General features: G+C 42.0%; 9 protein-coding genes and 1 long non-coding RNA gene across 10 annotated transcripts; all 10 read right to left on the bottom strand.

Annotated features, from left to right (window-relative positions):
- Positions 1 to 34: 34 nt before the first annotated feature.
- Positions 35 to 922, bottom strand: LOC145698446 (uncharacterized). Its single transcript, XM_081775650.1, has 3 exons — positions 490 to 922; positions 265 to 448; positions 35 to 221 (listed from the first exon to the last, which is right to left on the bottom strand). The coding sequence occupies exons 1-3, from the start codon at positions 920 to 922 to the stop codon at positions 35 to 37; spliced, it is 804 nt and encodes a 267-aa protein (XP_081631776.1).
- A 1,594-nt stretch (positions 923 to 2,516) lies between these two features.
- On the bottom strand, positions 2,517 to 2,951 carry LOC145698850 (uncharacterized). Its single transcript, XR_014133955.1, has 3 exons — positions 2,784 to 2,951; positions 2,636 to 2,739; positions 2,517 to 2,587 (listed from the first exon to the last, which is right to left on the bottom strand). It is a non-coding gene; the product is annotated as an uncharacterized LOC145698850 (long non-coding RNA).
- Positions 2,952 to 5,532: 2,581 nt separating this feature from the next.
- Positions 5,533 to 6,701, bottom strand: LOC145698447 (ribokinase-like). The gene is made up of 4 exons (XM_081775651.1): positions 6,547 to 6,701; positions 5,953 to 6,497; positions 5,729 to 5,904; positions 5,533 to 5,684 (listed from the first exon to the last, which is right to left on the bottom strand). Exons 1-4 carry the CDS (start codon positions 6,699 to 6,701, stop codon positions 5,643 to 5,645), a joined length of 918 nt encoding a protein of 305 aa, XP_081631777.1. The 3' UTR covers positions 5,533 to 5,642.
- Positions 6,702 to 6,731: 30 nt separating this feature from the next.
- LOC145697165 (elongation factor Ts-like) lies at positions 6,732 to 7,676 on the bottom strand. The gene is made up of 4 exons (XM_081774326.1): positions 7,443 to 7,676; positions 7,141 to 7,403; positions 7,010 to 7,095; positions 6,732 to 6,968 (listed from the first exon to the last, which is right to left on the bottom strand). The coding sequence occupies exons 1-4, from the start codon at positions 7,648 to 7,650 to the stop codon at positions 6,734 to 6,736; spliced, it is 792 nt and encodes a 263-aa protein (XP_081630452.1). The 5' UTR covers positions 7,651 to 7,676; the 3' UTR covers positions 6,732 to 6,733.
- Positions 7,677 to 7,688: 12 nt separating this feature from the next.
- On the bottom strand, positions 7,689 to 8,432 carry LOC145698448 (uncharacterized). The gene is made up of 3 exons (XM_081775652.1): positions 8,358 to 8,432; positions 8,254 to 8,316; positions 7,689 to 8,213 (listed from the first exon to the last, which is right to left on the bottom strand). The coding sequence occupies exons 1-3, from the start codon at positions 8,430 to 8,432 to the stop codon at positions 7,689 to 7,691; spliced, it is 663 nt and encodes a 220-aa protein (XP_081631778.1).
- Positions 7,700 to 9,787, bottom strand: LOC145697164 (delta-aminolevulinic acid dehydratase-like). Its single transcript, XM_081774325.1, has 6 exons — positions 9,420 to 9,787; positions 9,085 to 9,346; positions 8,943 to 9,010; positions 8,802 to 8,901; positions 8,358 to 8,743; positions 7,700 to 8,316 (listed from the first exon to the last, which is right to left on the bottom strand). Exons 1-5 carry the CDS (start codon positions 9,777 to 9,779, stop codon positions 8,499 to 8,501), a joined length of 1,035 nt encoding a protein of 344 aa, XP_081630451.1. The 5' UTR covers positions 9,780 to 9,787; the 3' UTR covers positions 7,700 to 8,316; positions 8,358 to 8,498.
- Positions 9,788 to 9,806: 19 nt separating this feature from the next.
- Positions 9,807 to 11,958, bottom strand: LOC145697166 (telomere length regulation protein TEL2 homolog). The gene is made up of 3 exons (XM_081774327.1): positions 10,499 to 11,958; positions 10,038 to 10,457; positions 9,807 to 9,997 (listed from the first exon to the last, which is right to left on the bottom strand). Exons 1-3 carry the CDS (start codon positions 11,892 to 11,894, stop codon positions 9,819 to 9,821), a joined length of 1,995 nt encoding a protein of 664 aa, XP_081630453.1. The 5' UTR covers positions 11,895 to 11,958; the 3' UTR covers positions 9,807 to 9,818.
- Positions 11,959 to 12,557: 599 nt separating this feature from the next.
- LOC145698450 (uncharacterized) lies at positions 12,558 to 14,427 on the bottom strand. The gene is made up of 3 exons (XM_081775653.1): positions 14,293 to 14,427; positions 13,616 to 14,249; positions 12,558 to 13,573 (listed from the first exon to the last, which is right to left on the bottom strand). Exons 1-3 carry the CDS (start codon positions 14,425 to 14,427, stop codon positions 12,558 to 12,560), a joined length of 1,785 nt encoding a protein of 594 aa, XP_081631779.1.
- A 32-nt stretch (positions 14,428 to 14,459) lies between these two features.
- Positions 14,460 to 18,057, bottom strand: LOC145700721 (ribosome biogenesis protein BMS1 homolog). The gene is made up of 7 exons (XM_081778045.1): positions 17,896 to 18,057; positions 16,142 to 17,852; positions 15,879 to 16,101; positions 15,387 to 15,838; positions 15,030 to 15,343; positions 14,722 to 14,985; positions 14,460 to 14,675 (listed from the first exon to the last, which is right to left on the bottom strand). The coding sequence occupies exons 1-7, from the start codon at positions 18,055 to 18,057 to the stop codon at positions 14,487 to 14,489; spliced, it is 3,315 nt and encodes a 1,104-aa protein (XP_081634171.1). The 3' UTR covers positions 14,460 to 14,486.
- Positions 18,058 to 18,089: 32 nt separating this feature from the next.
- Positions 18,090 to 22,245, bottom strand: LOC145696362 (alpha-mannosidase 2-like). The gene is made up of 7 exons (XM_081773383.1): positions 19,556 to 22,245; positions 19,180 to 19,481; positions 19,067 to 19,140; positions 18,879 to 19,019; positions 18,685 to 18,839; positions 18,525 to 18,640; positions 18,090 to 18,482 (listed from the first exon to the last, which is right to left on the bottom strand). Exons 1-7 carry the CDS (start codon positions 22,027 to 22,029, stop codon positions 18,364 to 18,366), a joined length of 3,381 nt encoding a protein of 1,126 aa, XP_081629509.1. The 5' UTR covers positions 22,030 to 22,245; the 3' UTR covers positions 18,090 to 18,363.
- Positions 22,246 to 22,278: the final 33 nt, after the last annotated feature.

A 22,278-nucleotide genomic window follows, 5' to 3' on the forward strand; every position in this document is an offset into this window, starting at 1 on the left:
AGATTGTTAAGAAAATAAGAAAGTTTTGTTTTTATCAAGAACTGTGGCGTAGTGCAATGAATGATTTGAAATCGGCTTTTGAAAAGCTCAATTTAGACATATTTTTCCATAGAGGTTCCTCGAGCTCTGGAATTTCGAGAGGTAGAGAAGCGCTGAGTGGATTAGATGAAGAGTGTGAGCCTTCCTCACTCGTGTCGAAGACAAGATCGTAGGATTCCGTACTAAAATGACTATTTCGTATTGTTCCTTGTCAAGGGAACTTACCAGTCTACTGTAAGATCACAGTACGCATCCAAGACGGCTGAGTCTAGCGAACACGAGCTTCTACCAAGTTGCTCCAATAAGAGCACTACTTCTTGGTTCTTCGGCGTGTTAGCCTTTCTCAGATAATACACGACTCGTTCGAGAATAACCCTTTCCGGCTTGAGCATGTAATATTTTGATGCCTCTAAGAAAGGTTGAAGCATCTCGAATTCAGACAAAACAAACCTAGTAAGAAGATCCGAGTATTTCTGGAAAGAGTCCAAACATTATCTGACATTTCTGCTAAAATACCAATCACATTCAGTTCTGTCGAATGGGTGCGATGGAGAATTTGAAACACTGGAATAATTATGTTCTCGTCTATGTCTTCGAAGACGACGCGCAAGGATTTCTCCGCTACTCTCTGGGTAATGAGTTTCAAGAATGTTTCTGGGTTCCATGATTTGAATTCGTCCAAGAAAAATGATTGAATAGTCGATTTAGAAGTGGTTTGACAGTTGATAGTTTCTTCGTCAACGAGAATATCAATATCTTCTTCTGATTTATTGAATAATTCATCAGAAGTAATTGGCAGATAGGCTTCTTCCTCTGGTAACCGGGTTTTCTTAAAATCAGGAGACAAAGCAGCTATTTCTTCGGTAGGGCCGAATTGAAGCATTAGTTTAATATACAAACGATAAATTTTGGAACGCAAGTTTTCAGTTTGATTGGTGATTTTTAGCCGTTGAAGAAGATGAAGATGCTGTGCGCCCAGATGAATTGCTAGTTGAAGGTCTTTTTGAAGATTTGAAGAGCGATTTCTGCTGGAGATACTTTGTAGAAGATACTGGAAGATGTAACTGAAGGAGTCGCAAAAAGAGCTCAAATATATTTCCAAATGCGCGAGACATGAATCTTTCGTCAAAGTAGCCCGAAGAGATGCCAGCTTTCTCCAGTAGAGACGTATCATCGGTGTTGCAGCGTCCCGCTCCATCGGCCTCTTCGGAAATTCTATGTCCAGACTTTCCTGGCAGTTGAAAATCATCAGAATTGAAGATAAACAAGATTTTTGCAAATAAGCGTCAACAAGAGATAATGAAGATTTGAGCTGATCATGTACGTCTCGAATCCAGGAGGGGAGGATCTTCGAGAGCTCTTCAAGCTTCTTGATCACTAGTCTCAGACTATTCGACAGAATGACCATATTTTTGGTCGTTGTCAAAGGAAGAACTTCTTTTATCATCCACGAAATACGCTTGCTCACTTCGATAAATTTAATCAAACTAAAAAAGACAGAATTTCTACCTGATAAAGCAGTCCTTTCAAGAGCTATATTTGCCCTCGAAAAAGCAATAGGTGATATTTCATTCAAAAAGAACTCAAATCGCTTGAAAACAATTGGCGGAAAATCATCTGAAGAATTCTTGAACGTCTTGCAGTCATCCTGCAAGATCCAGAACTCGATTTCTTCTTCTGAAGAGCTTTCCAAGGGTACCAATTTACTTATCGGGGTATAGTTCGGCGACTCTTCAGAAAATATTGAGATGACAGCGGCGAGTTGATACAGTTTTGCCCATGGGATGAGGCCGTTACCATCGACAGAAGCTGACAGTAGCTCTCCGATGGATTTAGTTTTAAACAGCTTGCTTTGCGATGAGAGCAATTTACTGGAAGCGGACTCGCTGAACTGAATGACATGCTTCATATAACTGTTCGATATCAGGTTCGTTATCGTAAAATCACTTGAGAAAGATTTCTCAAATATTTTTAAAAGTCGGCGATCGTGAGAGCGTCGGCTATACCCTTAATAAAGTCCTGACGAAGTAAAAAATATCATTGGGCATACCCTTATTTTGCCAGATTTGCTCAAAAGAAGCTCAGAAGTAGAAATAAAGTTCGATGTCGAGAGTTGATATAAATGCTCCTTTTATTAATGCCAGATGAATATGTAGTGTTAAAAGAAATGAAAATGGGCTGATCTCAGCGTTGTATTAATTTTAATTCAACCAAGCCAAACCACATGTTTCGGGGTGGTTTAGAAAACATGCAGCTACTGTTCTTTCAAAGGGTAAGTGAATGATGTGAAAATATGATGATATGAGTCATGACGTACGTGGCGAGCTGAATTACCGACCGACCGAGAGCTTCAGAAATTGCGCTTTTCTTGGCTGAATTTCGCGACTCCACATCGTCTCGCCCTTGCGATGATTTCATGAATCCCCTGAATTTCGAGGAAATTTCGATTCTCGACTTTTGAAACTTACGCGCTGGAGATATTTCCAATATTGCCGGAGATATTGTAGAGGATCGCTCTTGAACGACGTCGCCATTCTTTTAGATCGCGCTAGAATCAACCTTTTACAAGAAGCGTTTCATTTTTGAACTGTTTTACCCCCTCGCGCTCGCGGGCGAAATTGATCTTCGAATTTGACTTGGAAATGTCCTTGACGGATATGAGAAAGAAAACGACAGTGCCAGTCTCGTTTTTAATTGGCACTATAAAATCAGTTAGCTACTGTCAGTCCTTTCTTGGCAGCTACCAATATCAAGCTGGCAGCTTTGGCTTGTTTGATCACGGCTTTCGCGATCGCTGTAAAAGTGAAACTTTACTTCGACGCGGTATTCTTCCTTGTTTCGCAGGGCGCGCTCGATCCTCTCCTTGATGTCCTGCCGAGTGTCCTCGCCGTAGACGAACCTTATCGCGCAAGATCGACGCATAACTGTTCGTGGGTTAATTCGCTAGTTGTGGAGTACCCTAAGGCTTGCTCCAGGAGCTAATTAACCGAGCCTTTGCAGCGCGGAAGGCCGCTGAGCTCGCAGAAGCCATCTGAGCAATAGACGATCGGGTACTGATCTGGAATCTGCGCATTTCCAAGCACGAAGTTTGAGTCTAAGAGACGATCATCCCTCTTTTCTAATTTTCGAAAAAAAACTTACGCGATCCGTCAAATCTCTCTGCGATCGTGTCAAGAAACGTGTTTTGCGGTGCCAGCAGGCCTTTTCTCATTTCTCTGCCTAGAAAAAATTTTAACCAATTTTCAAATTCTGCCGAATTTCCGGCACAACTCTCAATAAGGCCTGAATACAGCCAAAATGCCCTAGAAAAGGATATTTACTGTGTTAACCTTCGGCACACTTGGGAAATTGGAAGCACAGCCGTGAGGCCATTCTATTTTGATTTTTCTTTTTTCAGTCGGCGGTGGGTACTCTCTTCAAAATTAATCAAAACTCTTCGCGTGGAACACGTGCAGCTGATTTATTCAAAAGCTGACAGAATAATAAATTCCGTAAACTACCCCAAAAATAAAACACTTGATACTAAGTTCTTCAAGTGCTCGGATTCACAACCCTGTCTACTTTTTACAGTAGACTGCTAAATTTGATAAAAATCGAACTCATTTGCTCTTTTAAGTCCAGACAGCTGTTTTGAGAGGTAATTTATTTTCTCTTGAAAAAAAAGAAGAAAAAAATTAGCTTTTGAAAAAGGGCTGGCGAAAAGGATGGACTGGCAGGCAGCAATCAAAGTGAATGGATAAAGAGATTCTTAATTGTGAAAAGAAATCGGCCAGCATTTTAATAGACTATTCACGAGTTCCACTTTGCACATTTAAAGAGATCCTCGCGCGACGGGGAGCTTCCGCTCCTTTCAGAAGCGATTCTCTGGGGATGAACACTCAAATTCAATGCCTCGCGAAGCGAACTTCGCGGTACTTTTTTAAAGGAATATTTTAAAAATTTTAAATGTACCGCTCTAATTATCTTATTTTTTGAAAAATCTTTCCTTGGAAAACAAAAATTTAATTCAATGCAACTTTTCAACTTTCCGACCAACTGATAGATCATTTTCTTAAATCTCTCTTTGAAAATTATTCTCAAAAAAGTCGAAAAATATTTGAAGCATATTTTCAGATCAGACCTGGCTTGCTTAAAATATCCCGGTAGCCGAATCGGCGGATCATTCCCAAGTTCGTTAAACGCATCATTAAACCGCATTAACTGTACTTCCAATTTTGCCCGTGGATGACTTACTCTTTTATAAATTCGCTTCCATGGGTTCTTTCAATTTTCAATTTGCAAGTTCTCGTTTTCAAGTTCACATTTGGCGCTGCGTTTTGTCTTCCTTTGCTGGCTATTAAAATTCAGCAGCGAAAAAACGCGAGCCAGAGGAAGATCCAAAGGATGGCGCTAGATGCGCCCAAATAATGGCTCTTTGGCAATTACGATCCTCCTCCCCATATCCGATAAAAATCGCGCCTCTGGGAATCGAACTGCTCGAATGATGATTTATTCTGCTTTTGCAGCCACTGCTGGAGAAAGTTACTGCAGCAATGAAAACATAATTTTTAATTGTAACTAATTTCAAGTCTAAGTTGAAAGCAGACATGCGGGAATAATATTTTGAAGGGTAGATTGAGGTCGGGAAAAGAAAGACGACAGAAAGTCGTCGCTCTTTATGGCAGGAAAATTACTGTATTTTGCGAGAATTCATTGTCAGTCGATAGACATTTTCGACGATTTAGTCGGCAAGAATACTCGATCTTTTTTACTTGATATTGGACGAACGAATCTGGGGAATTCAGTAACTACAGTATTTTTCACTGAAATGGGATGAACAAGCATGAGAATCCGGACAATCCGCTATTTCTTTTTGCCAAATTCCGGATGATCCCGCCACGTTCATGTCCTCCTTCTCCTTTTCATTTTTTCGAAAATCCAGAATACAGAAACAAGATCCCGATTTTCATAATCATCGATAATCCCCTTTCAACGAGTTCAGATTTGAACGACGAAAGCCCACTATTGGACAGCCGACCGCATTTTTGGAAGCCTTTCGAATCATTTTGGAAAAAATTAGTGCCTTTGACAAGGTAAAATCTGAACTTTCCATAGGATTCGTCTGACTTCCACCCAAAAGAAGAAGAATTCGCCATGACTCTTACAATCAACAAAATCAACACTTGCAATCAAGGAGAAATCAAGGCGATGGAAGATTCCCTGTGAAAGGTAATCGGAATTAAATTAATCCCATTTGGCTAGAGGTGGCTTCTGAAATTGAGGCTGCGGCAGGTATCTAATTGCGGCGGCGGCTGTTTATTTATAATCGAATATTCATCCCAGCAAAGTCTTCCTCGAGTTAACACAAATAAACCTGCCACTGTTTATATTCACGGACAGACTGCAAGCGAACATTCTTCCTCGCTATCTGACATGAAAACAAGCGCTATTTTGAATCTGCATCGATGATGTTCTCAGGTGAACTCAGAATTCATCTGTTCTCGAAGGTTCGCAAATGAAGCTTTTTATTGAGAGCGAAAAGATTTATTGAACAGAAAAGTTGAATCAGGAATCAAATCTATTGAAGAACTGCGTAATAAAGAAGCAAAGGAGTTGAATAACGATCACTCAAGCTCGGATAGAGGGAAGTATGATTTCTGAGTTCCCTTGAAAAATAATAAGAATCGATCTTGGTGAAGTTATTTTATACCTTTCTTGTTGTAGAGCGGGAAGCAACCATAGACGCAAATTTGGCATGTTCGATCGTCGTTTTCTGCGTCTTGGTAAGCGAGTAAGAAAAGGCGCCAACGAAGGAGTCTCCAGCGCCGGTCGTGTCGACCACGTCTACTTTTTCAACAACTGGGTGCAATGTCAGCTCTCCTTCGCCTAAAAATTCATTATTTTTAAAGCAACAATCAAAATCTAGACACTGACTTTTGACGGCAAATCCGTCTCCACCGAGAGTGACGATTACACTTTTGATTTTGTATTTCTCCTGGAGAGTTGTTGCCGCTTCCTGAATAGTTTCTTTTCCACTGAGTTCCAGAGCTTCTGTCTGATTCGCGATGAGATAGTCGATCTCTTCAGAGAATGTCTCAAAGTCTTCCCTGCTCGGGCAAGGCGCTGGCGAGTAGATTGTCTTTGCTCCAGCTGCTCTTCCAAGTTGTAGAGCTCTTTTGGTCGTACTCACTGGAATCTCGTTTTGACAAATGACAATTTTCGTGCCCTTGAAAGCTTCCTCATCTAAATCTTCTCCAGTGAAACGCATGTTTGCTCCGGGGACAACAACGATCGAGTTTTCGCCGTTTTCCATCGAAACTGTTATCGGAGCAACGCCAGTCGAGCAATCAGCTTTTGTTATTATTTTCGAGCAGTCCGTTCCGGTTTTAGCGAGCTCTTCAACATACCACGATCCATTTTGATCATCTCCTACTGCACCTAATAGTCCGACTTTTCCTTCGCCAGATAGAAGAGCTCCGCTGGAATCATAAAAAATATTCACCCTTATTTTATGTGAGTTATTCTGACTCAATTCCTGCCTGGACCGCTTGGTTCGCTCCTTTACCGCCCAGACCAGTCTCGTATCGTTCGCCTAGAAGGGTTTCTCCTGGTCCTGGCAGCCGAGAACAGTAAGCGATTTGATCAACATTCAAACTGCCGGCAACGAGGATGTCCCAGACCATTCTGAATTGAAAACATAGAAGACTCATGTCAATTACTTAGAGACTTTAAAACGAGTCCAAGAAAGAAGCTCCGCATTTTGCTCGGCGAGTACATTGAAAACAATAGATTGGCCGCCATTGAGTGGCTGATAGAGAAGACGGTTCTCGTCGGCAGCAAGATTGTCAATGGACAAAGGGCCTTCAGGAATATCTCCAGTGACGTCTGGAAGCTCTAACACGCAGTGCGCGGCTAAATCAGCGCTCAACTCCGCGCTACCACCAGAAAGGCTTAAATAAATGATAAATATATGAGATCTTAAAAGTGTTACCTGACAAGCGAGCCATAAGTTCCATTATTTGGATATTCTTTGTTGAAATTTCTAACGTAATATCCTAAATTTGGAGCCGCAACAACCTAATAAATACACTTTCTCCACAGCCTCTGATACTGCCGCTTTACCTTTCCCGATTTAATTTGAATATTTTCTTTCAAAAGTCCGATTGCTTGCGCAAGTGAATCCTTGACGCCATCTAACTCGACGATTGCCTCGCCGGTGAATTCTCCAGCTTCCTTGGCGAGGAGAGTGCTAGTGACAGTGTTCACAAGTTTGTTGAATTCGGGCGTCTTCGACACAGGCTCCGATTCACAATTGATGATCACCATTGCACCCTTATTTCCTTCTGTAGCCACTCCAACACATCCTTCTGGAGTCTTTCGCGAAGCTAAGAATATTCGAGTTTGGCTTCCGTTTCAATATTTACCAAGAGATTCCATCTTCTTCATTCCCAAAGCCTTGGCTTCCTTTTCAAGATGAATGACCGCCTCTTCAAAATTCCAGTTTGTCGCCTGCAGAGCTGATCGACAAGTTCCAAGAGGAAGCTGCGACTCTTGACGGAGGCGCATGATCAGTTTCTTTGTATCGACAGCAGCCGTGCGTCGGACAAAAAGAGAGCCACAATAACGAAGCATTCTGAAATGGTCATTTTTAACATTTTATCGAACCAATTTTATTGTTCTTCTTCTAAATGCTTGGCATTATTAATTGCAATTGCTTTCCCTTCCCAAGCGCTCATTCTCCCGTATCTCTTCGATTCGATCCAACCAGAGGTCTTCTTGATAACAATATGATGGAATGCCGTATTCTTCATTGTCTCCTTAGCTTCTGCCTTGTACTCGCCAAAGTCGAAATTCTTGAGTCCAAGGAAATGTCTGAAGAGCATTTTCAACAAGAAACCATGCGCGAAAATCAGTATTGTCTTGTCAACTTTGGCCTCTTCGATGAGCGACCGGAGAAAATTCACAGCCCTGTATTTGACGTCGGCATCTGCTTCCATTTCCGGGCTGTTCCAGTCGACTTCGCTTCTCAACTTGCCCTCGAGTTTGCCCATTCCCTTTTCTTTGAGCAAGTCGTCGCAGATTATGCGTTCTTCCCCGATGTCATTCGTAGCGATTTTAGCTGTTTCCAGAGCGCGAGAAAGGGGAGAGGAGTAAACAAGATCAGCCTTGGGAAGAACTTTCGCCTCGGCCAAGCGCTTTGCTCATTTGCAGATCAGAAATAAACTGAAAATAAACTTGGCGTTCATGAGTGGAAGCATTTTCTTGATCTCTGCCGATTTCGCTCAAAGGAATATCGAGCTAAAAATCTTTACTTGCAGAAATGACTATTGCGTCTTTACCTGCCCTTGCAAAATGCCAGCTTTATTATACGATGTCTCTCCATGTCTGATCAAGTATAAATTCAGAACAACCATTCTAGAGCACTTGATATTTGTGAGTTTTGTATTTGAATGACAACTTGAACTGTATTTAAAATTAACTCAGTTTGCGCAAGCTCGAATAGCTTTCTCATCGTCGTCAAGCCACTGTAAGACTTGTGGAGTAAAATAAGAAAGAATCATTTCTGCGCCAGCTCTTCTACACGCCGTTAGACTTTCGAGCACTCCCTTCTTCAAATCAATCGCTCCAGCTTTGGCGCCGTGGACGAGTAGCGCGTACTCGCCAGACACCTGATAAGCAGCCACTGGAAAATTCGGAAACTCTTGCTTCGTTCGGTAGATAATATCTTTTATCGGTTTTCATGATTTTCAAATTGGATATTTAATTTATAGCGAAAACAGTCCCTAGATAGGCACCGGCCGGTTTTACCATTAAAATATCTGCACCTTCGTTCGCATCTCTATCGTTGCATCTCATCGCCAAACTTGATGCTCCTGGTGGAAGCTGAAAAATAAAGTAGAAAATTGGCTGATGTGAATGCTAACCTGATAATTTCTTCTATCGCCAAATTTAGGAGCAGAACCAGCTGCTTCTCTGAAAGGCCCATAAAATGCTTCACCCGAGTTATTATCAATTCCGTTCTATTTTCAAAGCTTACTCTTTAGTAATTCGATATTTAACCCGTAACAGAACAAAATTTAGCCGAGTAGGACATCACGGCAACTCGTGAGCCAAGCTTGAGTTCCCGAAGTCTGTTTTTGATCGCTCCTATCCTTCCATCCATCATATCCGAAGGAGCCACACAGTCAGCACCCGCGAGTCCATAATTGCCTGCGATCTCGGCCAGTCTATCGATGGACTTTTGGTTGTTCATGTGATCATCTTCGAAAATCCCACAGTGCCCGGTTTCGGAGAAGGGACAAATACAAACGTCAGCCGCGACCCACAGCTATCATTACTGTAATTTACAATTATAATGCATAGATAATGGGCGTTTATATGAATAATAACTGAAAACTGACCTGTGGATATTTTGACTTGATCAATTTAATAGCTTCAATGGTAGGGCCCGTCTCGCAATCTGCGCTAGATCCGACAGCATCTTTAGTCGATTTGACATCTACGCCAAAAATGATAACTGAGCGAAGACCTTTGGCGACTTGTTGGGAAAGGAAGGGAATGAGGTTGTTGATTCCATAGCGACTCACTCCGGGCAGCGCATTTATCGGCTCCAGGGCATCGGGGGAGCTATTTGTTACGAAAAGCGGCAGCATAAGATTTACAGGCGATATTTTAGAGTCGAATGCAGCGAGTTCTCGCAGAACCCCATGGCCATATGAAGAATGCAGAATGTGTCCGACTGGTGGCTCGTAACCGCTCATTCTGAAAAATAATCCGTCAAGGACAAGTAGACTCATGAATTAGAATAGATTCAAGAGGTCAGTGGCAGCAAGTGAAAGACGTGGGCAATCAAGCGATTGGCATTCTTCTAGCCACATTTTCCAAGTGATGTCCATCCAGATTTCTTGTTTAGTTGAAGCGATGCTCAGCAGACAAACTTGGTAAGATTTGATTATTACAAGTTTCAAATTCGTGTCATCTAAAGATAGAGTTTTATAAGAAAAGCGCTGACAAATTACCAATTCTTCTAAAAGTCGCGAGAAAATCTATGGAAGGAAGGACGTATTTCTCGATTTCGGGAATATTATCCAAGAGAGAAATGATCTGGCCGACGAATGCAATCATTCTTGACAAGACGTCTTTATCGCACGTCTCCAACATCAACGTTCGTTTATTCGAATCCCAGCTGCGCAAGAAAGGAAAAAGAAAATATCCAGCGGCAGGATAAAACCGAGACTTGAGCATCTTCTCGCTTTTTGGGCGGCTTCCCCAGCGCCGTGATTGTGATTCAACTTTTGCGGAAAGCGCTAATTTTTCAAAGGCGATCTCTTCTTCAAGTTCTTCGAAGGGAAGGTCCGCCAATTGCTTTACGGCCTTCGATAGAGAGGCAAGAATGATCTGCCGTTTTTCTAGAGGCATTGACTCGGCATAAAATTCACCTAAAAATTAGAAAATGTTCGTACCAAAAAACTATTATTACCAACAATCGCAGGAGCATAAAATTCCGGAGCCACAACTGCCAACGATTCTAGAGCATCACCCACGAGAGCAGCATCATTATCGTTAACAATTTCAAAATAAACGATCCCTTTCAAAATCTCTTCCACAAGCTCCTTCGAAGAAACCTGATTGACCTTTGCTAAATACGGAATTGTTTCCAGCGCGGCGAGTTTGCGTTTAGTCTTCTCCGTTTTTGACATTGATTGGGGTAGATTTCTCTCGACCAAAATTCCACTGGCTTCCATAAGAAAGCGGGGACTGTATTTTGAAAGGTTCGGCGTTTCGAATTCGAATTGTTCGAATTCCAAGTCGTCGGAATCAAGACTTTCTCGATCATCATCATCATCATCATCGTCACAGTTTCCAGCATTGATTCTTTCATCTTCGACTTTTTGTTGGTTACCGTTCAAGAATTCGATTGTTCGCTCTCTGCTATCTTCGTGAACTTTATTTTGATCCGCTTGAAGGTCTTTATTCGTGATTGGAAAGTCAAGTTTGGCCTCTGAATCAAATACTGAGATGATCTTCTTGGCAGAAAGCATTCCAATATCTCGATTGTCGGACGCCGACTGAGCAAAGTGGTTTTTGAAGCCCAAAGAAACAGTGTTGATAATCTCCAATCGCATTTCATCCGGACATTTAGGAAGATAGTCGACTGAGAAGGCAATGATTTTCGAAACTTGGATTCTTTGATCGACAGAAACCTTGATAACAATGTTTTCGTCCGCCCAGTAGTCAACTAAATGTTTCCATGTCTCCAGACCTGCGATAGCAACAATCCGTCCCATGTGAAACTGGCCATTTTGATTGAGTAATCGACCGGTGCATATTCGAAGCAAGTTGAAGTTTTTAGCGAGAAATATGTCGACAAGAGGAAATACCAATGTTTGAAATGAAAAAGGCGGACAGTAGTTTATGAATGATTCAAGGAAGTTTCTTCTCGCGCGAAAACGGAGATTTTTGGCAACGTCTTTCGCTAATTCAGCTTCGTCTATCACTATCTGAGCAAACTCGTGCAGAAATAGGGCTGATTCTTTCGATTGTGACACATTCGCGAACGTGAGATCAAGTAACGCACAAGTCTTCTTGACATCTCTCTGGCGTAAAAGGCAACAAGCGAGATTCTCCAAATTTTGCATAAAATTTTGATGCTTCAAATTCGTCGGTAAAGCTCCTTTATTTACATTTGCAAAGCGAGTTGGTAGATTCCAGATAAAATTGAGGAAATCAACGAAGACTTTCTGCTGCACGCTACTTAGAGCTATTCTTTCAAGGACTTCGTATGATGAGCAGAAGCCAACGAAGTCGGATAAAACTGGAAAGATCAATGTCGAGTCGGCAAGAATATTCTTCAGAGAGCAAATGACTTGGATCATTTTCGCAGGAGAGGATGAAATAAGATCAGCGCAAAGTTTTTCCAGCGCGTCAGAGTCTGAGCTTTTCCCATTCTTTTAATTCCAAAAAATGTTCCGGAAGTTTTGTCAAAACATCCAACATTCTTATATTGGGCATTATAAATTTAAGAAATAAATTATTAAAAGTAAAGATTGTTAAGAAAATAAGAAAGAAAGTTTTGTTTTTATCAAGAACTGTGGCGGAGTGCAATGAATGATTTGAAATCAGCTTTTGAAAAGCTCAATTTAGACATATTTTTCCATAGAGGTTCCTCGAGCTCTGGAATTTCGAGAGGTAGAGAAGCGTTGAGGAGATTCGATGGAGATGGCGAGTCTTCTTCATTTGTGTCGAAGACAAGATCGTACGATTCCGTACTAAAATGACTATTTTGTATTGTTCGTTGTCAAGGGAAACTTGCCATTCTACTGTAAGATCACAATACGCATCCAAGACGGCTGAGTCTAGCGAACACGAGCTTCTACCAAGTTGCTCCAATAAGAGCACTACTTCTTGATTCTTCGGCGTGTTAGCCTTTCTCAGATAATACACGACTCGTTCGAGAATAACCCTTTCCGGCTTGAGCATGTAATATTTTGACGCCTCTAAGAATGATTAAAGCAGCTCATATTTTCGATAAGACATACCTAGTAAAAGATCCGAGTATTTCTGGAAAGAGTCCAAACATTATCTGACATTTCTGCTAAAATACCAATCACATTCAGCTCTGCCGAATGAGTGCGATGGAGAATTTGAAACACCGGAATAATTATGTGCTCGTCTATGTCTTCAAGGAAAACTCGCATGGATTTCTCCAACACTCTTTGGGTTATCAGTTTCATGAATGTTTCAGGGTCCCATGTTTTGAATTGGTCCAGGAAAAATGATTGAATAGTTGATTTACAAGTTGTTTGACAGTTGATAGTTTCTTCGTCAACGAGAATATCACTGTCTTCTCCTGATTTGTTGAATAATTCATCAAAAGTAATTGGCAGATAGGCCTCTTCCTCTGGTAACCGGATTTTCTTAAAATCAGGAGAGAAAGCAGCTATTTCTTCGGTAGGGCCGAATTGAAGCATTAGTTTTATATACAAACGATAAATTTTTGAACGCAAGTTTTCAGTTTGATTGGTGATTTTTAGCCGTTGAAGAAGATGAAGATGCTGTGCGCCAAGATGAATAGCTAGTTGAAGGTCTTTTTGAAGATTTGAAGAGCGATTTCTGCTGGAGATACTTTGTAGAAGATACTGGAAGATGTAACTGAAGGAGTCGCAAAAAGTGCTCAAATATATTTCCAAATGCGCGAGACATGAATCTTTCGTCAAAGTAGCCCGAAGAGATGCCAGCTTTCTCCAGTAGAGACGTATCATCGGTGTTGCAGAGTCCCTCTCCATCGGCCTCTTCGGGAATTCTATGTCAAGACTTTCCTGGCAGTTGAAAATCATCAGAATTGAAGATAAACAAGACTTTTGCAAATAAGCGTCAACAAGAGATAATGAAGATTTGAGCTGATCATGGACGTCTCGAATCCAGGAGGGGAGGATCTTCGAGAGCTCTTCAAGTTTCTTGATCACTAGTCTCAGACTATTCGACAGAATGACCATATTTTTGGTCGTTGTCAAAGGAAGAACTTCTTTTATCATCCACGAAATACGCTTGCTCACTTCGATAAATTTAATCAAACTAAAAAAGACAGAATTTCTACCTGATAAAGCAGTCCTTTCAAGAGCTATATTTGCCCTCGAAAAAGCAATAGGTGATAATTCATTCAAAAAGAATCCAAACTGCTCGAAAACTATTGGCGGAAAATCATCTGAAGCATTCTTGAACGTCTTACAGTCATCCTGCAAGATCCAGAACTGGATTTCTTCTTCTGAAGAACTTTCCATGGGTACCAATTTACTTATCGGGGTATAGTTTGGCGATTCTTCAGAAAATATTGAGATCAGAGCGGCGAGTTGATACAGCTTTGCCCATGGGATGAGGCCGTTACCATCGACAGAAGCTGACAGTAGCTCTCCGATGGATTTAGTTTTGAACAACTTCGTTTGCGATGAAAGCAATTTACTAGAAGCGGACTCGCTGAATTGAATGACGTGCTTCATGTAACTGTTAGATATCAGATTCGTTATCGTAAAATTACTGGAAAAATGCTTCAGCACGAATTCATCCGTAACAAGCCAGAAGCCGACAAGAAGGAGAAAATATTCTGGAGCAGGGCGATCGCGAATAGCATCAGCAATAACTCGCTCTCTACATCGCTGATAGACTTTGCAAACTTCGCCGTGAGGAGAAAATTGTTTCAGACCTTCAAGGATGACAAGGATCTCGAACACACGCTAAAAGCATAAATTTATTTATCCAAAATTTTTATAAACGTACGTGTTTTTCTAAAGCTCTTAAAATGCAGCCTAAGCTCGATTTCGACAAGTCCTGCGGGATAAAAACTAAATGCTTCAAAAGTTCACTCTCAAACTCATGGATTTCAGACAGTTCAACAGATTCACTCATTTTCATCTCATTCTAAATAATATCAAAACCAGATGAGCTTATTTCAAATGGAAAGCAATTCGAGTTTATTTCGACACTTCTTTCTGCAGATTTGAATAAATTTTCTTTTTGATATCTTTGTTCTGTCGCTGGCGCTTGAGCTGTTGCTTCTTTATAAGCGCCTTGTACTTTTCTGTTCGAGCCTTCGAATCTGCCTTTCGTTTTTCTTTTCTCTCGTTTTGCGCTGCTCCCAGAATATTGAACAGAGCGGCAACCTAGAATAATGGTTTTGTAAACGGAAATCATCGATGAGAATTTCACCTTCTTGTCTTTCTCTTCTCTGATGACAGGCACTCTCGAGGCCTTGTTTACGCCTGCAATCTGTTTCTGCTGATTTTTCATCTTCGTTTTGAAAGGAAGATCCTTCTTTAGTTCCTTTGGCAACACCAATTTGTTAAACACGCGTTTCTTTCGTTGGACAGGTTTGTAAAGCGAGTCTGATCGCTGCTTGAGCTTGATGTCTCGCTCCTTTCGGATTTCTCCGGCGGTTTTCAGTCCTTGCCAATCGGATTTCTTTGACTCTTCCTATTACCAACAGAATCAGAGAAGCATAAAAAAGGATAAATTACCTGTAACAAGTTTGTGACCGGCAGATACATCGACGGAATCGCCAAGTTTACCCAAGTCTTGCAGAAGATAATATCAGAGTATTGCACTCGATCTTCGAAGGTTATTCTGACAACGCCCTCCGGCTTCCGTAGTGACTTTTTGATGATGCCTCGGATTCCAGAAACAGTTCGAACTTGCGCTCCTTCAAACTTGGCGGCCTCAATTTGACTTGTGAACATATCCTTAACGAATGCCGTATTTTTGTAGACCTTCATTGGGTAACCGATCAGCTTGAGTTTCTTGACGACCTTGGCAGAGTGATCCTGGTGAAGCACTTAATAACAATTTTTTTAAAAATAGTCGTTTACAGTTCTTACCTGTTCCAGTTGCACAAATTCTAAAGCCAGGTTGTCCATTCGCCATTTTCTGAACAGCTAAGAAACCAGTTCCTTGTGGCGCGACTGGAGCCAAAGTGGTCGCCCAGCAGTGCATATGTTCTGGCGTATACTTCAGGAATCTCTGCCTCATGTTGTGATCCTGCATGTAGTAGAGCGGCATGGTCTGGAATCTTCTCCATCCGAGAGAGACAATTAATGGATCTCGCGATTTGAGTACTGGGCGAGGGAACCATCGATGTCTTTTAATTCTCATCTGCACAGTACTCCTCTGTTGTTCGGAAGGGAGAAGACCTCCGACGATTAGAGGGTATTTAATTTCCATGTTTTCAAGGAATTCTGCGGGAAAGTTCTCGAATTCCATGCGAAGATAGAGTCCAGCGCGGTAGCCTTCGTAGTTGATTCTCAAATCATCGGCTAGATCGGCAAATTCACTAAACTGTGATGAGAAATTAGTTGATGAAGTCTCATTACTTTTTATTTCTAGCTGCAATGGCTTCAGTTTCCTTCTTCCACTCTTCGAAAAAACCAGCTGTTGGATCACCCTTATCATCGTATTCTTGGTTGAAGGCCTCTTTCAATTTTTGTTTCTTTTCCCAGATTTTCTGTTTCTTCGTCTTCTCGTCTTCTTTGCTTTCTTCAACCTCCATAGCTTCAGTTTCCTCTTCTTCAAAGCCATCATCATTTTCTTCTGAGCCTAAAAAACGTTACTATCTGATATTGTAATGATTCAATACCGCTCTCGTCGTCCAAAGATTTCTCTAAATCTTCAAAATCGCCATAAAGGGCATCATCTTCTTCCAGTAATTTTTCGGCATCTTCCTCACCCCAGTCCCCCGTAACAAAGCTGTCCTTGATCATAGCGGCTAATTGCTCAACTCTCGATAGAATGTCATCCTCATCATCAATAGCATTTGTGGCGATAAAGGGCTTTTTCGTCTCGTCCTTGTCATTGATTTCACTCGATTTTTCCATGATCTTTACAAAGAAATCGCCGACTTCTGATTTTTCTGTATTTTCTTGCAACTTTGTTGGGTCTGTATCGTAGACTAGTGCTTTTAGATTAACTGAAGATGATTGCCGAGCGTAAAAGCTATTGGAAGCACGTGTATGCATGTCATTCTTGAATGCGAGATCATCTTCTGACTCTGGTTCGCTTCCTTCAAGTTCTTGTTGCATTTCAAGAAGCTTGCCGTCCATTTCATTCGCGTCAAAGTCTTCACCTTCTCCATCCGAATCCGAGGCCACTTCTCTTTTTTCGAGCCCTTCAATTTCGTCCTCGGACTCTTCTTCTTCTCCCGAGTTTTCGTCCTCTTCGTTGTCATCATCATCGTCGTCGTCTTCTTCGCCTTCAAAGTTTGCAGGTCGCCTCTCGACTTCATTACCACCGGCAAGAAGTGTCAGCAATTCGCCTCCGCTCTCTTTCATTTTTGACTGGAGATTAGCATCAGCCATTTTGTTCAGAAACTCTTCTCCTTCTCTTGGCCCGTCATGCTCTGCCTTGTCAACGTCGAGGTAGACTGCGTCTTTGTCGTACATGAATCCTCCTTGTCCGGTCAAAGGAGCGTAGAGGATTCTCTCCTTCTGATTCAAAGATCGTTTTTTCTGTTCTTTCGGAAGGGGTGCTGGGTCAGGAAGATGCGTCACAGAAGACGGCACGAAGTCACCAACACCGGCGATATGAACATGATAAGAAGGATTCATATGAGCTCCTCTTGAGAAGCCATAAAGAGCAACGGTTCTATCCGTTTTCTTATTCTTTGAGAGCTCCTCGGGATCTGTGAGATCCTCAACTCTGTCGACGAGAACATATGGATGATTTTGGCGCCACATGATCGGACGAAATTTGATAACGGAAATGAAACGGGCAAGATTGGAAATTTCCTGATTCATGTACTGGCCTTCTTGGGCAAGACGAGAGAGGTAGAAGAGTTTTGCGCCTTGGTACAGTTCTGTCCAAAAACGATGCTTGAGCTTCGTTTTGATTTTCTTTTGCTTATCGCCAACTGGGACGAGATCAAGATGAGTGAGGACTCCCATTACTCTTGGCATACCATGGACTTGCGCGACGTTTAAAAACTCAAACACCTCCATTTCAAAGCCGAAACTAGCGTCAACCATCAAAAGAACCAAATCAGCAACTTTTGCGATGTCAATCATCGAGTTCAAGTCATTCGGACACTCGATGAAGGTGATTCTTCTGTATTTGCCCGAAACGACTGTTATCGGACCGTCCACACGATTCATCTTTTGTTTTGTGTAATGTTTCACGAGGGAGCGGACAAGGGTTGATTTTCCAACTTTTGCCGGGCCGACAATTGCGACGATTATTGGAGGCGGCTCGTCAGTTTCCCTCTTGACGACTGGGATAAAAGTCTTGTTGCTTTTCCTGTCTTGAGCAAGACGGAAGCCTTTGTTCATATTCACAGCGGATTGAACTCCAAAAGCCTAAAAATAATGAGATCTTTTCCAAAAGATTCTCCTCGAGTACCTTAGGATTCCGCTTTTGTGAACCCGCACGTTCTTTTTCCTGGCGTTTTTCATCGATTTCGGAGTGAAACGAGTGCTCGGATTTGTTTGCCTTTTTATCGTGGCCTCGACCAGCTCGGGAGGCACGATGCTGTTTAGACTTTCGCTCCTCGTCACCGTCCATTCTAGGGTTTGGAATAAGCTTGGGCCTAAAGATTGAATTTTTTTAAGTTTTGAAAGTAATTGCACATGATAAATGAATAGGTTTTGAAAATTGCGGAACAGTATTCATAGATAAAAATAGGTACTACAACTGGAACATATGAATCATCGAACTGGCATTGAAATGTCTACATACACATGTCTAATCTCTACGATATTTTTCTATCATTACATATTCTTAGAAGCAGTAGAAATCGTCAGAACTTTTGGAAAAAGTACATGAAGAAACACACCAACTGATGAGAATCTATAATTCTCATCGAATAAATTAGGCATTGAAATGGAAAACTTTGATCTTCATTGGCTCTAAATCGACCTCCTTCACATTTTCCTTCCTTGTATCGAGGAGCGTCAAGCTCGTTTCTGATGCTTTTGCATTTGAAAAAACTGAAAAGTTTCGTGATTGAAAGCTCGGCGAGTAAAATTTACCGTCGAGGGAAATGGGCCAAGAGGAGTCTTCAAGAGGAAGTATTTGCGAAAGGGAGCAGTCCGATCCATAGCGACGTAGAATAAGGGCCACTGAAATATTTGGGGAACCATTCACCCTAAAATTAGGAAGTTAGCTACACAAGTTTAGTTTTGCGCTTACTTGGTGGGTCTCAAGTTGACAAGTTTGGCATCGTGAGGCAGTGGTGCTGAGGCTTTCAACCCAGTAAAAGATGAATCCTTCGTAACTGAACCAGTCAGAATCGAGGCAAGGAAGGGAGAATGCGTGTATTCTGATAGTCTGTTCGCATACGGCGACTAAACAGTTAGGACTTGTTTCAAACGATATTCATTTACCAGATAAATCGAATCAGCAGATGTAGAAGGTGATGTTGATTCAAGAAGAAGTTTGAAAGAACCTTTTGTAATTGAGTTGTCTTTGACTGGCTGGCCCATTCCTCTGGAATCATCTTGAGCGAGAGTCCTGTCGAGCCATATCTAAGAAAAAAGGTTGAAAGTGAGCCAATTTAAGTGATTTTTAATACCTCTATTTCACCATCCCTCTGGGAGGTAACACCAGAAGATTGTTGAGTAAGGATGGTCAATCGTTTTTGATTATCTAAAAGAATTTTATATTAGATTTAACAAAAAACTTTACCTTGAATGTAAGCAGAAGAGACAATAGGATAAACATTTCCCTGAATCGTCAGTTTATCGTAATAAACCTTCTTTGTTATCGTCAGACCATTCAAATCAGTAAACAGCGTTCTGTGATTTTGAACATCCGAACGGACCTGCATAACCATTTCGTAATTGGTCTCGCCTCTCACATCAACGAAGGTATCAATCAAAACAGCGCCAGAACTAACGCCACATTTGACAACAGAAAGTCGATGCATAATTCGCTCAGCGCCGACTTGTACTTCGTCGATTACAGGACCGGAAATGATTCGGTATCCGCCTTTTTTAGTTTCAAAAGACTTACAAGAATCTAAGAGTTAGACTCTAACATAATGCTGTCTTTCAAAACTATTCCTTGATCTTGCTGACCAAAAACAGGGACAGAAAGCTTGTCCGGTGCAAATAAATACGATCCAGAATTATCCTGCGAGTTTCCTCTTCCTCTGCAGCCATATTTGGCAAATTGCAATTGTGTCGAGTGCAATCTTCCATCGATACTGATCTCCTTGAGAAGTCCATTTTTACCGTTGAGAATTACTTTAACATTTGGCGAGACCAGTTGAGGATCTCCGCTAACTCTGCTCGTTGAAAACTTAGATTCGATGTTGCTTCCGTCTGCGGATCCTCCAAGACTTATTTTCGCAAGAGGAACCTCTTGACTTGAGCTTGGACAAAGCTTTACTCGTCTCGTCGACAAGCCATCGACATTGACCATGAGAAGGAGCTCGAAAGAGTTGCTGTCAGAAATTCTACCTTCAAAGTGGTCGTTCTTCACAACGTCCCACCATGGATTCAGTTGAGCAAGTGGCTTGCTTCCGTCCATGTACCTTGCCGAAATTTGATTGGAGTTAACTTTCACTCTAACAAGATCTTCTGTTTTGTGCAATAAAGAGTTGAATACATCCAAGTAAGCACACCCTTCGCCGATTTCAACCGTCTTAGCGACTGGAAGCTTCCCTCTCTCGCTCAAGTCTTCTTCCAAATAATAAGCCACGACGTTTTCTTCTGAAATAGCCGAAAGAGTTTTCGAGTATGCTTCCTTTAAGTTTTTGTATCCCGAAAGAAGGTGATCAGCATAATCCCGATGGACAAAGTCCTTCTCTGTTCCAGTGATAGCATCGTGATGCTGGAACAAATCGACCTCACGTCTTCCCGCCCGAATTTTCTTGTAAATTTCATCAGCTACATTTGAAGCAATCTTGCCGCTGATAAGACCAATAGAGAGCATTGTATCCGATGCTTGCATCAAATGCTCTAGTCGTCGATCAAACCATTTTAAAAACGGCCTCGAGTTGAAGAATCCTGTCCAATAATTAGTAGTTCGATCTGCGTATGAGAAAAAGTCTCCCGAGATAGATGGATTTTCCGCAATCGGGCGAGCTTTATCGACCAGAGCAAAGTAATCTTTTAATGTTCCGAACTTGGCCTCAGCATTCAATGTCGGAGTATTGCTGATAAACTCAAAGAGCTTCTCGTAATTTGTAAATTGCGCTTCTGCTTCAGCATCAGAATCATATCGGAAATCGTCGCCGAGAAGAGTGAGCACAACGCGGGTGTTTTCCTTGGTTCCTTTCGCATAGAGTTTGGATTTCTTACGATATTGATCAAGAAGAACTCTTGCTCGCTCAGCAACGTTTGTTTTTGTAATTTCCACGGGTTCTTTTCGCCATGGACAAGTGACTGGCGGCGATACTTTGCGAAGTCTTCTGAAGTCGAACTGGCAGCAAACACTTGGATCTGGTCCGCAGGTGTGCGGCACATCGTAGGAGTAGAAAGGCATCATATGCGTGAAAGTTTCGTCCGAACCAGTATTATCGAATGATTGTCGCCAGTTGAATTCGAGAATGTTTTGCTCCGCAAAATGCTTCTTTACGACGTAATGAGTGCGCTGAATGAGCATGTGGTCGATCCCAGCGAGATGGTTCAGATAAGCTGTTGTTGGAGAAGCTCCGAAGGTATCACAATTGTAGCCGTTTTTGGGATGATAGTCGAAATGCTTCTTGAGCCACTGATGTCCCTCGATCAGTTGATCCGACATTGCGAAGTAGTGGCTAGGCGCTTCTTCCGTCATCACCCAGCCGCCCGTTACGATTTCAATTTGACCGCTTTTGAGAAGTGTGGTAAAACGCGACTTGTAATCTTGACTAACACTCGGGTCATCAAACCACATATTCAAGAAGACCGTTTCCGCCCAAATAAACTTTCTGAGCGGGTTTTTGGACAAGGCGTCGACAATCACCTTCAAAATCGTTCTGGTCTGTCCCGTGTAGTAGGTATCCAATGTCTTTACCCAGCCAGGATCGTTGTGCGAGTGTGGCATCAGAATAATCTGCAGCTTGGTGTCCATCCATTCTGCATCGGTCGATTTTATCTCCCAGCCTTGTTTCCAAACGCCCCCATCGCGGTCAACAAAGTCCCATTCTTCATAGAACTTGTCCACGTGATAGGTTGAGCCGGAGCCTCTGTAAGGAACAGTAGCTGCGCATTGACCATTGTCGCTTTTTGGAGCGAGGATTTTCTCGAACGGGCTTTTCAGCTGCGATTGAATTTCGGACAAAACGGCATCGTCGCCATTGTTGGTCTTTTCGACGTTTATCAAGACGTCGAGCTTCTCTTTGATAGACGAGAGGATCTTGACATTGCCTCTTGCTTCGTCCTCTAACTGCTTGATCTTTGAGTTTAGGAGGGAGATTTCGTCTTCAATTGGTGGAATCTCCCGTAGTCCCTTTTCCGTCTCTTCTTTTGCCCTCGAAAAGGCCCAGAAAGAGTAGCAGATAAAGCAAAGAACGAGGAAAAACGCGAGGACAGAAGACTTGCGAATTCTCATTTTGAATTATGCGTGATAGTGACTGCGATTGCGATGAAAACCCAGAGAGCGGCAAGAAGAGTGACTGGCACCAAATAACGAATCTCAGGAAACAAAACTTCTAACAAGAGATTGCCCTCGATGAAAGGGCGAACGAGAATCCACGCGGTGAAGTAAGCAAAAGTCCCGAGAGTCGTTGCATGTAAGAAATGGGCGCTACTCATGCAAATCTGCCATTCTAGTTGTTTTTGTAAAGTATCGACTAGTACA

Source organism: Oikopleura dioica, chromosome 2 (genome assembly GCF_907165135.1).
Source record: "Oikopleura dioica chromosome 2, OKI2018_I68_1.0, whole genome shotgun sequence".
Taxonomy (NCBI): domain Eukaryota; kingdom Metazoa; phylum Chordata; class Appendicularia; order Copelata; family Oikopleuridae; genus Oikopleura; species Oikopleura dioica.

Coding starts and splice junctions, on each gene's coding strand:
- LOC145697165 (XM_081774326.1), bottom strand. CDS start 7,650: ATGCTTCGTTATTGTGGCTCTCTTTTTGTCCGACGCACGGCTGCTGTC. Junction 7,096..7,140: donor TTCAAATTAAATCGGGAAAG/GTAAAGCGGCAG, acceptor TGTATTTATTAG/GTTGTTGCGGCTCCAAATTT. Junction 6,969..7,009: donor ACTTATGGCTCGCTTGTCAG/GTAACACTTTTA, acceptor CATTTATTTAAG/CCTTTCTGGTGGTAGCGCGG.
- LOC145698448 (XM_081775652.1), bottom strand. CDS start 8,432: ATGGTTGTTCTGAATTTATACTTGATCAGACATGGAGAGACATCGTAT. Junction 8,317..8,357: donor CTGGCATTTTGCAAGGGCAG/GTAAAGACGCAA, acceptor AAAGATTTTTAG/CTCGATATTCCTTTGAGCGA. Junction 8,214..8,253: donor CTTCCACTCATGAACGCCAA/GTTTATTTTCAG, acceptor AAATGAGCAAAG/CGCTTGGCCGAGGCGAAAGT.
- LOC145697166 (XM_081774327.1), bottom strand. CDS start 11,894: ATGATCCAAGTCATTTGCTCTCTGAAGAATATTCTTGCCGACTCGACA. Junction 10,458..10,498: donor TTATGCTCCTGCGATTGTTG/GTAATAATAGTT, acceptor TCTAATTTTTAG/GTGAATTTTATGCCGAGTCA. Junction 9,998..10,037: donor CGCGACTTTTAGAAGAATTG/GTAATTTGTCAG, acceptor CTCTATCTTTAG/ATGACACGAATTTGAAACTT.
- LOC145700721 (XM_081778045.1), bottom strand. CDS start 18,057: ATGGACGGTGACGAGGAGCGAAAGTCTAAACAGCATCGTGCCTCCCGA. Junction 17,853..17,895: donor CACAAAAGCGGAATCCTAAG/GTACTCGAGGAG, acceptor CATTATTTTTAG/GCTTTTGGAGTTCAATCCGC. Junction 16,102..16,141: donor ATCTTTGGACGACGAGAGCG/GTATTGAATCAT, acceptor AACGTTTTTTAG/GCTCAGAAGAAAATGATGAT.
- LOC145696362 (XM_081773383.1), bottom strand. CDS start 22,029: ATGAGAATTCGCAAGTCTTCTGTCCTCGCGTTTTTCCTCGTTCTTTGC. Junction 19,482..19,555: donor TTTGGTCAGCAAGATCAAGG/AATAGTTTTGAA, acceptor AACTAAAAAAGG/CGGATACCGAATCATTTCCG. Junction 18,483..18,524: donor TTGGCCCATTTCCCTCGACG/GTAAATTTTACT, acceptor GAAACTTTTCAG/TTTTTTCAAATGCAAAAGCA.
- LOC145698450 (XM_081775653.1), bottom strand. CDS start 14,427: ATGAAAATGAGTGAATCTGTTGAACTGTCTGAAATCCATGAGTTTGAG. Junction 14,250..14,292: donor TAAGAGCTTTAGAAAAACAC/GTACGTTTATAA, acceptor TTATGCTTTTAG/CGTGTGTTCGAGATCCTTGT. Junction 13,574..13,615: donor TGAAAGGACTGCTTTATCAG/GTAGAAATTCTG, acceptor AATTTATCGAAG/TGAGCAAGCGTATTTCGTGG.
- LOC145698446 (XM_081775650.1), bottom strand. CDS start 922: ATGCTTCAATTCGGCCCTACCGAAGAAATAGCTGCTTTGTCTCCTGAT. Junction 449..489: donor TACTCGGATCTTCTTACTAG/GTTTGTTTTGTC, acceptor AACCTTTCTTAG/AGGCATCAAAATATTACATG. Junction 222..264: donor TGTGATCTTACAGTAGACTG/GTAAGTTCCCTT, acceptor TAGTCATTTTAG/TACGGAATCCTACGATCTTG.
- LOC145698447 (XM_081775651.1), bottom strand. CDS start 6,701: ATGGTCTGGGACATCCTCGTTGCCGGCAGTTTGAATGTTGATCAAATC. Junction 6,498..6,546: donor GCGGTCCAGGCAGGAATTGA/GTCAGAATAACT, acceptor TTATGATTCCAG/CGGAGCTCTTCTATCTGGCG. Junction 5,905..5,952: donor AGACGGATTTGCCGTCAAAA/GTCAGTGTCTAG, acceptor ATGAATTTTTAG/GCGAAGGAGAGCTGACATTG.
- LOC145697164 (XM_081774325.1), bottom strand. CDS start 9,779: ATGAGCGGTTACGAGCCACCAGTCGGACACATTCTGCATTCTTCATAT. Junction 9,347..9,419: donor TCAAGTCAAAATATCCACAG/GTCAGTTTTCAG, acceptor CAGTAATGATAG/CTGTGGGTCGCGGCTGACGT. Junction 8,902..8,942: donor GCGATAGAAGAAATTATCAG/GTTAGCATTCAC, acceptor TTTATTTTTCAG/CTTCCACCAGGAGCATCAAG.